The 14,359-nt window shown below is 38.2% G+C and overlaps 1 protein-coding gene across 1 annotated transcript; it reads left to right on the top strand.

The window, feature by feature from the left end:
- The first annotated feature begins 1,881 nt into the window (after positions 1-1,881).
- On the top strand, positions 1,882-13,083 carry LOC124262937 (serine/threonine-protein kinase PLK4-like). The gene is given in 19 exon segments (XM_046697549.1): positions 1,882-2,057; positions 2,906-3,001; positions 3,295-3,390; positions 3,636-3,750; positions 4,000-4,112; positions 4,346-4,434; positions 4,552-4,784; positions 5,165-5,226; positions 5,406-5,680; positions 5,896-6,697; positions 7,021-7,125; positions 8,199-8,338; positions 8,685-8,800; positions 9,462-9,595; positions 9,892-9,955; positions 9,958-10,100; positions 10,302-10,520; positions 10,766-10,872; positions 11,224-13,083. Coding segments are annotated over 19 exon segments (3,054 nt in total). The 5' UTR covers positions 1,882-2,039; the 3' UTR covers positions 11,351-13,083.
- The last annotated feature ends 1,276 nt before the right edge of the window (positions 13,084-14,359 follow it).

Genomic DNA, 14,359 nt, shown 5'->3' with positions numbered 1-14,359 from the left:
CAAAGACGTACACGTCAGTGCTAGTCAGGTGTCCTTATATATTAGTCTATATGTTGTTTTCTTTTTGATACAGAACATCGGACGAAATCGGTCAGTACAATTCCGTGGTAATACCCGACTTTAGGTCTTTTGTTTACGGGTAAATAATAGTCGGTAGGTGAACAGAAACTAAAATAATGCATTGTATATATATTATATCAGGTATAGCACATATAGTTGACTCATGGTCATCCTTGTAAATACTTCAGGTTTAGTCACGCAAAAATCCCTTAGGCATTGTGGAAACAATCTTTGGCGGTACAAAAAAACAACCCCCAAACTTTTGACATTTTAATTTTTTTTCTCAGAATTTTCGATTTTCGTATGTAAAGCCTTCAGTTCTATGCACCCCGTCGGGTATAATTTCATGTGTTTCCCCATGATAGAACAGAAAGCGTGTTAATTGATACAAAACTTCCCTCATTAAACTGCACATAACAATGGCGACAATAAAAAACAACATATATGTATGTTTATTAGAACTATTGGTAGGATATTGTCCTTATTTCATGGACCTTTCGCCAAAAAGTGAGGTGTTTGGGTTAACACGTCTTACAGTTTTAATAACATAAATTGGACAATTTACATGTACGTGAGAGGCGGATGATGGCGATGATGATGGTGACGTCGACGGCGATTTAACTGTGTGTGTATTGTCGGATCTCGTCAGATACTTAAGATGTACTCTGAGTCACTGTGTTCTATACTGTAATGTTATTCTCTGCTGATCATGAATAATTACGTCCTTTTCAAGAATATATCTAACTCAGCGTGCAATCCTCACAAAATACATTTCCCGGGTATAGCACCTTTGAAGTACCGTACGTTTGTTGTGACCTTAAATGTAGAATGGGCTTAAGCGTTGAATTATCATTTCCTAAAACCTTGTAATTAGAGAAAGACTTAGTATTTTCATTCATCTTTACAGTGTTGTAGATCAAATTGAGAAAAGAACTAATTAGTGATTCCGGCAGTAGTGTTCTATCCAACTTGAGTAGACGAGCCGATGGGTGTAATTGACTGTGCTATCGGAGATTTCATGCTCAATTGCTCATTTAATTTTAAACTGATAGATAAAATTAGGTTTAACTCTAATCCCTCAATGCAGTCTTTAATTTTTGTCTAACAATAATCTCACAATCTGTTTTCAAAGGAATTACAGGTGTCGCTAACAAGTTCCGTTACCATATCAACGTAAGTTTGACACAATGGCTGGTCGTTATTGGTAATTAGTCAATGACAGGAAAGGCACTAATCTCTCTGGGTCCATCGTCTGCCTCCGCTAGCCATCTGTGTTTGATACTGGCGTCTTTCCTCGAATCATATTCAACTAATGGCGCCCAACCTGATATTCTGTACATATTTATTGTGTAAAAACTCTTGTTATTATTTTGATAGATAAAAGGAGTTAATTTCTGCAGCAGTTCATGATTAATTTTAGGTTTACAATTTTTTCTGGACATATGAATTAAATATTTATATTTACATGTAATACTTTTCAACAAAGAAAATGAGTAAAGTTAAATTAAGTGTTTTTCAAAAGTTTTTTTTCTTATTTTGTCCTAAATATAACAAAATTTGCAAACATTTCTCAAGCACCTTTTCGTTCAAATTAGCTGGAGTAGTATTAAGGAATATAGTACCTTGTCACTTCCGAGTAAAATTATGAAAATTGTAAAAAACGACCACCAAATAAGGTAAAATATTTCTTCAATTTGTATACAAAAATGGAAAATAAGTGATAAATACGTGATAGAATTGTTAAAGGAGAATGAAGTGCTTCTCTTTTTTATCCAATCGTATTCACGAAGCCATGTTTTCCGCGCGCCTACTATCCGTCGGCGGATAGGCGCGATTTTGAAAACAGTGAATAACAGGAGGACAACAAAATATGCTTCAAAGTACACAAACTACACGGAAAATATTCCTATTACAGAATGGTCACCTAGGATAACTGACTGTGGTTCGGGAAGATAATAGATCTAACGGGATAACCAACCATGACGGAAAATATCGAGGTATGTTCGTCTTGTTGATCTTTTGGAATTGGAAACAAGGGAGGTAATTTGCATTGTGCAAGTCTGATCACGTATTAGCGCTAATGAGGCTTAATCCTAAGCCGTTTCCCGACACATAGCGGAATGTTTGGTGATCGATTCCCCTCACCTATATTACAAATGATCACATCTGATTTGTGGACATAACTGTCTTGGATGCCGTTGGAGTTACATCGATGACATTCGTATGTTCGATGTTAGCCGCGACAAGATTGTTTACATTCGAAACGGAACTTGGATATGACATGTGTATGACTTGAGACTTACGGATTACAAACACATACCTTGGACCCATATCTTGCAATCTGCTGATGGTCACACATTATTCTACACTTGTATTTCATTTGAACCTAGCAAGATGATCATGGTTTGTGTTTTTGTCTCTTCTAAAGCTTAATTGTAGGTTCAATGTGAACATTTACGAATTAGACATCTTTGAATTTTACGACTGTTTGTATTTTGTTTATGTTTTGGGGTCCACGTTTTGTTATGGCGTCAGTCTTATAAGGCATAGTTTTTTTATGACAGTTGTCATGGTGAATAATTTTTCCACCAACTATATTAATTTACTCAATTTGTGATTTTGGTTATCAAATTATTTTTTCAAGTATGGACCTGTGATCACCTATGTTCACTATCATGTATAGGTTGCCACCATGGCTGTTGCTTAGGTGTCAAGACGTTTATCTTTTGATGGAAAATATTGCAATAACTTAAATAACTGCAATGTAAACCAATAATACTGATTATAGTTAGCTTAGTGTGTTCATTTCAGTTTTAGATTTTCACTAGTTATTTTGCTTATGCAGGATTATCAAGTCTTGAACCTCCTTGGCAAAGGGGGTTTTGCATGTGTCTACCGTGCAAGATCCAATAAGACAGGACAAGAAGTAGCCATAAAAATGGTAAGGTTTTCAGTATCATTTCAATTGACATGATGATTGATGAACCATTCACAATATTACAGTGAAATGTATGTCTGCATCATAATGTATGGAACTTCTGCATAAGTTTATAGTTGACATAACTTTATAAACAAATCTCATCAGACTGACTTAATAGTGAGAATATGTTTCACATGATTGAATGATTGAAAAAAATGAATACATATATTTCCATGAAACATCCCATCTTTTTGAATTGTGCCATGTGTTATAAATTCTCTAATCACTGTATTATATGTTGTTGTGTTTTACAGATTGATAAGAAATTAATGAAAGCTGCCAACATGGTTGTAAGGGTTCGAAAAGAAGTAGAAATTCACTCAAGATTAAAGCATCCAGCAGTATTGGAGGTTTGTAGTTATTTTATTTATGGTGCACGAGCAATGATGCAAGATCATCTGTATATCATGTTCTTCTTGACAGACAGACTCAATTCTGTTGCTTTATGTACACAAACTGTCAAAAGATGTTGAAATGCTACGTTCATCTATGCTACGTTGTGAAATGGCTTATTGCTTCACATAAAAATAAAAAACTATTTTGAATAAATTTTAATATTTGGATGCTATATTCTGCAATGTGTCTCTCCCTGCAGCTATACAACTACTTCGAGGACAGCAACTATGTGTATCTGGTGCTGGAGATCTGCCACAATGGGGAACTACAAAGATATCTCAAAACTAACTGTAAAGTGCTCACAGAAGATGAAGGTATACAAACATTACTATAATATTTACAGATGCGACAGGCAACAAATATACATATATTACACTCTAGCTCTGTACTAAATAATAGTTTGCCTTATTAGATTCTGTCTGTGAACATAGAGAGGGTCAACATTTATGAATAACAACTTCTTAATTATTTCCAACATTTAGAGGCGTTTTCTTGCCCCCTTTATCTGATGAACCTCTCAAATGGCAAAATTGTGGTGATGATGATAATTTGCTTTGTTTCAGCTCGTCACTTCATGAAGCAGATTGTTGAGGGGATGCTGTACCTGCACTCACATGGCATCCTCCACAGGGATCTCACACTGTCAAATCTACTCCTCTCCAAGGACATGAATGTTGTAAGTAATCAAGTTAGTGACCTGTTTAATAGTATCAGTCCAAATATATCCTGAAAATATCATCTAACTATACACTTACTGACTTAGTATTATTTCAGATTTATGTATGTGTAATGAAGTAATATTCTATAATTCATAACTTAATCTTCACTGAACAGTTTGCATGACATAAAGACATTTTTGCAATTTTGTTTGTATCATCATAACAATGTGAACATGTTTCTGTTATGCAGAAAATAGGAGATTTCGGATTGGCAACACAGCTGAGTGTTCCGGATGAGAAGCATTTCACGATGTGTGGCACACCGAACTACATCTCCCCGTGAGTAGCACTACCAAATTTATGCTTCTCCTTTGTGTTAAATTTTAGTCGATCTTTGTGTAATCTATCAAGTATCTGTATCTGCCAATGTTATAACTATCATCACATCTTTTCCAGAGAGGTGGCAATGAGGTCAGCACATGGCCTGGAAGCGGATGTTTGGTCCCTGGGCTGCATGTTGTACACGTTCCTTGTGGGTCAGCCACCATTTGACACAGATGCTGTAAAGAAGACGCTGAATCGTGTAATATCAGCAGAGTATGATCTGCCAGAACACCTGTCTCGGGAAGCAAGGGATCTCATTCAGGGACTGTTACGCAAAAATCCCAAAGAACGAATCCCTATCCGAGGTATGGATGCTGTTGATTAGATGTTCATGTGTTTCCGTATATCAAAAGATTCTTAGGACATTGATATGGAATAAGTTGATTTTGAGGCTTCTTTCACCAATATTCCATCAATATCATGGCAGGAGACACCAGAAATGGCCTTGACATATTTTACCATTGTGCTTCATCCCCAGACCCTTTGCACGAGTAAAAATGCTAGACTTCTCACTGACACAAGCATGTTGATGGAAGAGTATGAGTATGCTAAACTTGTTAAACATGTTTATGCTTCTTAAACATTGTTGATTTTTACTGATAAATGTGATCGAGGTTTGATCAGATATTCTCAAAACTGTTTGAAACTTAACATGCTTAAGGCAAAAATGTGCCTCATGTTTCAGATCTCTTAAGTCATCCTTTCATGACCAACAGTTCTTCAGGCAGCAGGAAAATTGCCCACAAGGTTTGTATCACTTTCTGAAAGCTTAACATTCTATTGTTGTGTATTTAATTATGTTAAAATAAATAGTGGATGTCTTGTCTTTTGTAGAATTGGATTTCTTGTCTTGTGTGAAGTGATGACTTGTTTCAAATTTACTGTAGTAACAGAAACTGTAATGTATTTTGTTAATGTTTTTGCAGTGCCCGGAAGTGTCGATGGACAGTGGTCGTGGGACAATGGCTACTGTAATGTCAGGGAGATCAGGTTTGTCAAGTAGCCGTAAACCGATGCCAGCATTCCCCATCAAGGATATCAAATCTCAGATCATGGAGGATGAAGAGCGCTGTGGCAATGGCCACTACAGCAACGTCTCAGACAGTGGGAGTTACACCAGTGGTGGTCATCAGCAGCTGCTGGGCGGTCAGTCAGCTCACCAGCGTCATCCCCCTTCACCCCCAGTCAGGCTTCGAGACAGGTACGACAAGATTCTCTTGTTACTTTGTCATGGTGTAAATGTTGTATGGGTATTTTGCAGATCAGATAAATAAGATGTGTGTTTGAATTGTATTTGCATGTTGTTTAGTTCTTAGGGATGAAAAGGGTCCAGATCTTTCTTCAGGTGTAAGGTCAGAATGTTTGGAGAGAGTTCTGAATAGTGTCTGTGATGTAATGAATGTGATATTCTTGCAGTGAGCGAGAGGCCGAGCTATACCAGGCTCGTCAGAGCAACCTTGCTAGTCAGCACCGAGTGTTGAGTCACCCACACCACACAGACAAACCTATCATCAGGAAGTACAGCTCCCAAGAAAACATGTTAGACTATTCCAAGAGACACAAAGACAATGTGTTGCCAACCAAGACCCCTGTGCCCCACCTGTTTGACCCCACCCGTTACCAGGAAGGATCCCAGACTAACAGTTCTTCCACTTGGTCTTGCGCCTCCTTCCACAGCTCCAGCACAGGAAGGATCCCGGCCAGTCCAGGGCTCCGAGGACTCTCTGACACCTGCAGCAGTGCCGATATTGCACAGTCAGTTAAACCATATCTCAGTGCTGGATCCGACTCTTCATCTCATGATGGAGACTTCAGTTTACAGAACACAAAACGAGTGTTGACGTTTGACTCAAAACCTGGGAGTTTGCATGAACCTGAGAATGTTTCTTCAAGTCATGGTTCTCAGGGCATGTGTGTTCAAAATGTTCAGAGTCCGTACTCGAGGTCAGCTTCTGTGGAGGAGAAGCTCTCCCATATGCCCAATTTGCACGGACCTGTGGAGTTTTCATCCCCTTACGGACAGAGGGTTCACATTTCGGAGAAGGAGGTGAATGCGTGTGTTAAATCTCAGTCGATGCAAGATCTTGTTGGTCCGCGAGGGGATTCACATCGATATGGGGAGAGGAGTGAAAAGAAGGATCGACACAGTCCAGAGATGGTCTCACAACTTAATGCTCAGCGATCACGTCCTATCAGGCAGAAGACAAAGAATGCTATTGTAAGTTGACCATTTCTGTCATGGTTGCACTTAGTTTCCCTAAACATTGTAAAGGTGATTTCACAACACAAACATAACTTTGCCATTATATTTTGCATGTGATCCTAATGATTGTTCAAATGCATAAATATTCTAGATTGATCTAGTGATGTGAGTTTTCGTGAACTCAGGTATCTTAAGACCATCATTGCAGATGTTTTCTTTAAATAGCCGTATCTTTTTTATTCATATCTAGAATAACATCTGTCTTGCTTTGTTAAGGGTATGTGTGATCTGATCATACCTCAGTATGCTAAAAGTATGCTTACTCTGTCTCACTTCAGGTGAATATTCTGGAGACAGGGGAAGTGTGCCTTGAATTCCTGAAGAACAAGAACAAGATGGAGAAAGTGGTTGAGGTCTTCTCTATTTCAGCAGATGGCAGTCAGGTAGGTTGAAGTAATAATTTACAAGAAAATATAAAATTGGAAAAATTGGAATGGAACTTTTCGTTTTAGGTTGATTTTCATTCTTAAATATGTTGTATTAGCATGAAAATCAAATACTGTATTGAAAGGTTCTTCATATACTCAGGGATAGAAATATGCTTTTTTTTCTAAGTGTGCCTTAGGGCACCAGACAAATAGTTTAGGTCTGCCTTTCAGAAATCAAGTATGCCCACATGGTTTTAGAATAAATGACAATGATGATCATTTGAAATTTATTGTTAAATAAAGAAATGGGCTTATGAGCATTCAAATATGTGTGGTATTATTCATTTTGGAAAAAAAATAAGGTTTATTGTACATGATTGACAGGTAGAGAAAATTATTTTATTGTAATATTGTTTTCCAGCATATTTGATAAACATGATAAGATCGTAATATGTAATCCCTCCATTTTTGACTGTTTTCTTTAATATGATAAGCCGATACAATATCTATCTGGAGCACTGCTATATATATAATAGTTTTAAGTGTTTCTAAATTACCTACAATAATGATGATTATCTCCCTTTGACTGTGATTGGCACCCTGTGGTGTTGTTTCCCACCTATGAACAGTAGTACTTCATGCATTTACAATCAGTTAAGTATCTACAGTTGTGTAGAACATCTGTGGTTACCCCTACCACCAGAAGGTGATTGTGTATGACACCTCTCCACCTATGTTGATGAACATAGATGGGCTGACTAGAGGGCATCACATAAGGTGTGTTAAGCTGAGGAACTGGAGGTGTGAACTCTCCTGGGGAAGTGTTTAAACACAGCACACGCCAGGTGTGAAACATAAGCTAGGGAGCTTTTGAATGTTGTTTGTGGCATTGGAGCTAATATTTATTCTCACATATGGTGATAAAGTGTTCAGTAGAACCAGCGGGTGGTATTGTTAACTGATTTTGTTTGTGTGAAGTGAATAAATAGTGAATTGAAACATACTGTGTTCTTTGTATTCATCTATGGATGTGGATGTAGGTGAAGGAATGTGTTGTTACAGTGGTTGTTTTGTTACCATGGATACAGGTCAGTGTGTACCAACCTAATGAGGGCCATGGAGTTGTAGTCACAGACCGACCGCCATCACCAGATGATGAAATGCTCAAAACATTTGCATATGGGTCAATGCCAGAAAAGTTTTACAAGAAATACCAGTATGCTACAAGGTAAGATATCTTTTTTAAAAATGTTTGTAATGACAACTGCAGTGATAGTGATTTAGAATTTTGTATATATCCTTTTCAATAGTAAGAAATGTTACTTTGTAAATTGATTTGTAAACTCCTCTCCAGAAACCGACTTATAGTGAAACTAATATATATCGATATTTGTAGGACTGTGTGATGTGGGGTTTTGCATGGCAAGGAAAAACTTAAGACTTAATAATAGCATGCAACAGTTCATGCATTTTGAAAATGCCAAGTTGTTTTGAACGGAAAATGTTTGAATGTATATTTGCGATGTCTAACTTACCTGGTAACATGTTTTCTAACCATTTTCTTCCTGAATCAGGTTTGTGAACCTCGTCCGGTCCAAGACCCCGAAGGTGACAATGTACACTCACCGAGCCAAGTGTATGCTGATGGAGAATGCTCCTGACGCAGACTTTGAAGCTGTGTTTTATGATGGTGAGGAGCAGTTAATAACATTGTATGAAATGGTAGAGTATCTTGAACATCATTACAAGCATTTGGTTCTGTTACAGTTGTTTGTTGTTGCATATACCTTCATATGCCTGAGGTTCTTGAAGACGAGATTAAAATATTTACAGTAAACTACGTTATAATGAACTCAGAGGAACCACTGCTTTTAGTTTATCACTGTAGTTTGTTATCCATATTTTGACTAAAAAACAAGCAGTTGGCTGGGCCCACCAAATGAGTTCATTGTATCTGTTAGTTTGTTATGTGTGTGTTCAATATACACATTGTTTACTGTAGGTTATTGGGCCCGTGAAGGTCCGGGTTAGAATGAGCCTTCAGTAACCCATGCTTATCTAAAGAGGCGACTAACGGGTTGGGTGGTCAGGCTTGCTGGCTTGGTTGACATATGACATTGGTTCCCAATTGTGCAGATCGATGCTCATGCTGTTGATCACTGGATTGTCTGGTCCAGACTTGATTATTTACAGACCACCGCCATATAGCTGGAATATTGCTGAGTGCAGCGTAAAACTAAACTCACTCACTCACTGTAGGTTATTGGAGTTGGGATTGTTGTTTGAATGAAGTGGCTATGGATGATTTCTATCTCAATGTTCACGTGTCATGTGTTTTGGTATTTTTCTAGGTGCTAAGTTCACAGCCAGCAGTAAGGGTATGAGGATCATTGAGAGGGATGGCACCTCACTAGCCCTGGAGTCACAGGCCATGGAGCAACACCTCAGTTGTGACACAAAGGACTTACTGGTGTATGTCAAACAGGTCAGTTGTCTCCCTTGTTTCAGAACTTGAAATGTAATGACTAATCTTATAAGATCCTAAGCAAATTGTAAGAACTGAAAACTTAACTGGATTGACCTCGGAGAAGTTTCATAGTAGTCCTTGTGTCTGCCTGGAAAAAATGAAGATGAGGCATAGATTTGTTCAGTGAAGTCAATCACTCAATTGTTTTGTCCAGATTTGATTATTTACTGACCTCATAGTTGTGTTCAACAACAAACAAAACCAAAATAACAGCATTAATAAATCATTAACCCATCATTTGTTGTTTGTGACAGTGTCAGACACAGTGCATGGAGCTGGAGTCAGTGATCAGCAGCCTGCAGAGCACGGGATGTGGCAAGGACCATTTGTTCCCGTCATTGTAGGGAGACGCCCACACTCTGGTCTGGGGGACATCAGCAAGTCCAGTGACAACACATCTGATACCAGATCTTCTCAAGACCATGACACAACCAAGTGTTCTCAGATGAAGTCACCACCCATGGTGAGTAATGAACATTTTTAGATTTCTGTGTTGTTTTAGAATTATCAAAAACCAGGATTATTACATGTAAAGAAAATCACAATTTAAATTAAAATATTTTCCACCCGATAAAAAGTCATAATCAGAGAAAATAATATCTGATTTCAGATTGTTTATTATTTCATTTAATGTGCATTTCACAAGTGTGTCCTTGTTTTTCAGATGACATCGTTTGATGGAACAGTTGTAAGTGCTGTGACAGAGGCAGGAAGTCAGTGCACATCACGGCTGACGGCAGGAGATAGACATAATTCTACTCTCACCTCACAAGCTTCCATGGCAACCAGCAGCACTTCCTCAGGTACCAGTGCTGATCCCAGGAAGCCCAACAAGGATGTCGTCCATCAGATGTTTGTTCCGAACATAGGCTGGGGCCAGAAGGTATGTACCTTGTATCTAGAATCTAAGCAACAGTGGTTGCTCATCGTAACACCTTTACAGTTATAACGCTCATATGGACTGTTTTCAGTGTAAAGTATGTCTGTAGGTCTACCTAAGGGAGGGGACTTTAACTTTCTTTATGAAACAATTGCAAGGGCTTCTTTTGGATCTTTTTGACTTTTGAGTTTCAATTTTTGGGATATATGTACCTGTCTATCTCTGTAACACGATTTGTCCTGTTTCAGTATTCAAATGGTGAGATTGTGGTGAATTTCAATGATGGGACCCAGCTGGGGATGAAGTCAAATGCTACAACCGTCACCTTCATAGACCAACAGGGCAAGACATTCAGGTGGGTCTCACTGCAGACAAGTGTACATGGATTTCTCTAATTGGGCCAGGTCTTTCCCTTTGTTAAGGGGGTACTAAAGCCAGTAGAATTTCCAACATTTTGTGAGGGTATTGATATTCGTTATCACTAACAGATTTGTTTAATGTCTATACATGCTGTGAACATCCAGTACACCTACTCATTGTAAGTTTTCTAAATTTGATATCAAATGGCCATATACTTTCTTGGTATGACATAATGTAAAATCAAAAGTTTCATTTTGAAACATTTAGGAGTATACTGAAATTGAACTAAATAATATGTCCATACTGTCTGAGACTGGCATTAATCCTGACTTCTTTCATGTTTCAGGTTTTACCAAAACGACCACCTACCTGACTATGTCAAGTCACGCCTGGAGAAGGTGCCCCAAGTGTTGGAGCATATGAGAAAGTCGGCCCAAATGTCGGTTATATCCGCGGCTCAGTCCAGGAGATAGTATTAGCATAGTAGCCAAGTCAGTAGTCTAGGTCACACTATGTCCAGGTTCATTACTTACACTAGGGACCTCTAGGCTTGGAGAGAATAACCTTGGGCATTTCAGTTGTCAACCAAGTAGCTGTAGGGGAATGATGTTATTGGAGTATTTGTAGAAAAAGTATTTAAGATGTACTGTTTTGACTATTTATGTGAGATTTATGCTCATTGTTTCCTCTGACAGCTATTGATAGTGCTATATTTATTGTATGTATCTATGGCATTCCTATCTCCTGACCCTCAAAACAAGTGGTCTTTGATTTTGTCTCACACTGAGTGATATCCTCCAGTTACTAAACATTTCTATTCAGCAGATACCTTAAATAACATCAGTTTGTGGCTCCTATATACACTAGCTATTGAACATGGGTGGGGTGGGCTATAGTATCAAAAGTGTATGGTTGACATTATGGGTGTGGCAAACCCTTTAACCTGGGGTAATAACAAGGTCCCCCGAACTCTCACATTTAGTTTGATCACTGCAAGTTGTAGGCTTATGGACTTGAAGATCCTACCGATGGATCCCGCATCTTTTTTCATATGCACATTTGCTTCCCAATTGTACAAAGTCAAATCGGTGCTTACTGCCTCATGTGTCTTACTAGAAAGTGCCATTTTGTCTGTGTCAGTATGACTGACTATGTGATTGCTGTCGTTACTGTGAGACTTTGTCTGACTGTGGAGATCTGCCTCTGTGTGACTGCCATGATGTGACTGTGTGCGACTGATGAGATCTGACTGTAGTTGTGTATACGCTGTACATTAGAAACTGTATCATAGTGTATACTAGTGTCCCTTGTTTTGTATATATAGTTGTATGTAAATATGTACATAGAGAGTCTGTGCTAGTGTGTGCATCTTCCATTCCCATCTTATCATGTTATAGCCTTTGTGACGAGGTGCCGCTGAAAGTGACAAAAGATTATCCTTTTACCTAATGAGTTGAATAATTTCATCACATCAAGATCAATTAATTTTTATTTGTCATGTACTTTTTGGTGTATTTGCAAGAGGAATTAGTCATTATTTAATATCATTTTTAAAGAAAAACAAAAAATGTGTAAAGATTATTTATGAAATATGTATGTTTGTGTCAATTTTAAGTTTTATAATTTTAATCTTTACAAATGTAATTTTTATGAATTTTTAATTGTTATTTGAATTTATTGGTCACTTTCAGAGTTTCTGATAATTGTTATTGGTCCAGGATTGTTGAACATGCCAGTGTACAGCATAAACTAGAAAAGTGTTCGAAAGATCTTTGAAATCTATTTTTGGAATGATATTAGAGGTTTCCATGACATGAAGTCTTCCTTATTGCTTTGAGTCAAATTCTGTTTTTTCATGATTATATTCATAGAAGTGTCAGCACCAAATATGTTCCTGTTTCTCTTCTAAGTGGAAAATGTGCAAAGCGATGCTAACCCTGAACTCCCCCCATTCACAAGATATATGAATTTTCTTGTTATGGTAATGTTTGACTCAAAACCTCCTTAAGAATGAAGTAACTAGGATTTCATGGTTAACATTGATTTGAAGGACTGTGTATTGTATGTAGAACCGGGTCACAACACCAACACAAGAGTGTCGGTAACTTCTGGCCACAGTCCTGGACCAACAACAGCTGCTGTTACTCTGTTGTTGTTGAACTTTTATCTACTGCGGATGCTTCTACAATAAACTGTTACAGAAATATGTCTGCCTTTTCACTGTTGTGTCAGGTGTGATTTACACTATGTCTATATTTAAGGACTGGCTGTTATCAGAAATACGCCATTGCATACACAGTCGCTATGAGCTACAAAATGTACACGCGTAAATGGTAAATCTTGGGGGTGAAGTTAAAATGAAAACTATTAATGGAAATAATTTGCGTTTTATGGCCGAAAAGTCAGCAGTTAATTTATATCAACTATATTTGTGTCATGTTTTTGACATGTCGACATGGTTAGCATGCTTCAAAAGTAGAGTTATGGGGTTAGGGGCATTCAAAGAATGAATGCACAGTGCCATCAGCTGCCACTTGTGACATGGTGGGCAGAAGCGTAGTGTCCTGAAGATGTAGACACCTTTCTTGGAGTTTTCCTTGACGTGGATCTCAACTGACGCAATACTAAGGCATAATATTGCCCATTGATATTCTAACCACTTTGCAGATAGGACTATCAACTAACTGCCGGACCTAAGACTTATCCAACTGTCGTCGTATGTGCTACATGAATTCTGCATCCCATTTCTGAGCAGTTGAATTTGAAGGTCGGCCATCCAAAGCATGCTATGGTGGTATTGGATGTTTATGCTAATGGTTAGACACGTTTCTTTTCTCAACATTTTCCCACCAGCCTGGTGTAGCAGGCTGAACGTTTGCACAGCGAACGAAAGGTCTGTGGTTCGATCCCCGACGTTACAAGTTGGTACTTGGTGTTCTACTGTTTGGCGAAAGCCATTAAGTGGATAAAATAAGAACAAGGATACTATTTCGGCATCCATTGTTGTTTGCCAGCATCAGTCCTTACTGGCACAAGTAAGAAATCAAATAGAAAATGTGCTTCGACGTAATAATTGATAAATATAAGAACAATAATCTTTAATGAGATTCAAAACCCCATTTCAACTCACAATTACCTTCATCCCTGCCAGATTCTCGAAATGACTTCTCTTAAATGGATACAGTGCTGTCTTGCTGTTATATATCTCCAGAGTGACTATTTGCTGAAATCTGACCTTACACAAGAGGTTGAAAGAAGGCCCAGTCGTCTCTGACGCTGTGCTGAGATGCATCGTGGGTTCGAATCCCCTATCCCGTACTCGTGGATTTCGCGATAGAAGTGAACATCTAAGGCCGTCGTCAAGATGACACGCCGTAATATAACTGAAATACCGTTCGAAATAGCGGTAAACCTAACTCACCCACTCACTCCTAACACGAAGCAATCTCTTTGAGGCCACGAACCCTTATAAAGGTGCCCCA

Source organism: Haliotis rubra, unplaced genomic scaffold, assembly GCF_003918875.1.
Source record: "Haliotis rubra isolate DU_JTF1 unplaced genomic scaffold, ASM391887v1 Scf86, whole genome shotgun sequence".
Lineage (NCBI taxonomy): Eukaryota > Metazoa > Mollusca > Gastropoda > Lepetellida > Haliotidae > Haliotis > Haliotis rubra.
Note: the sequence above shows the minus strand (reverse complement) of the source record. Positions and strands in the feature narration are given on the sequence as shown.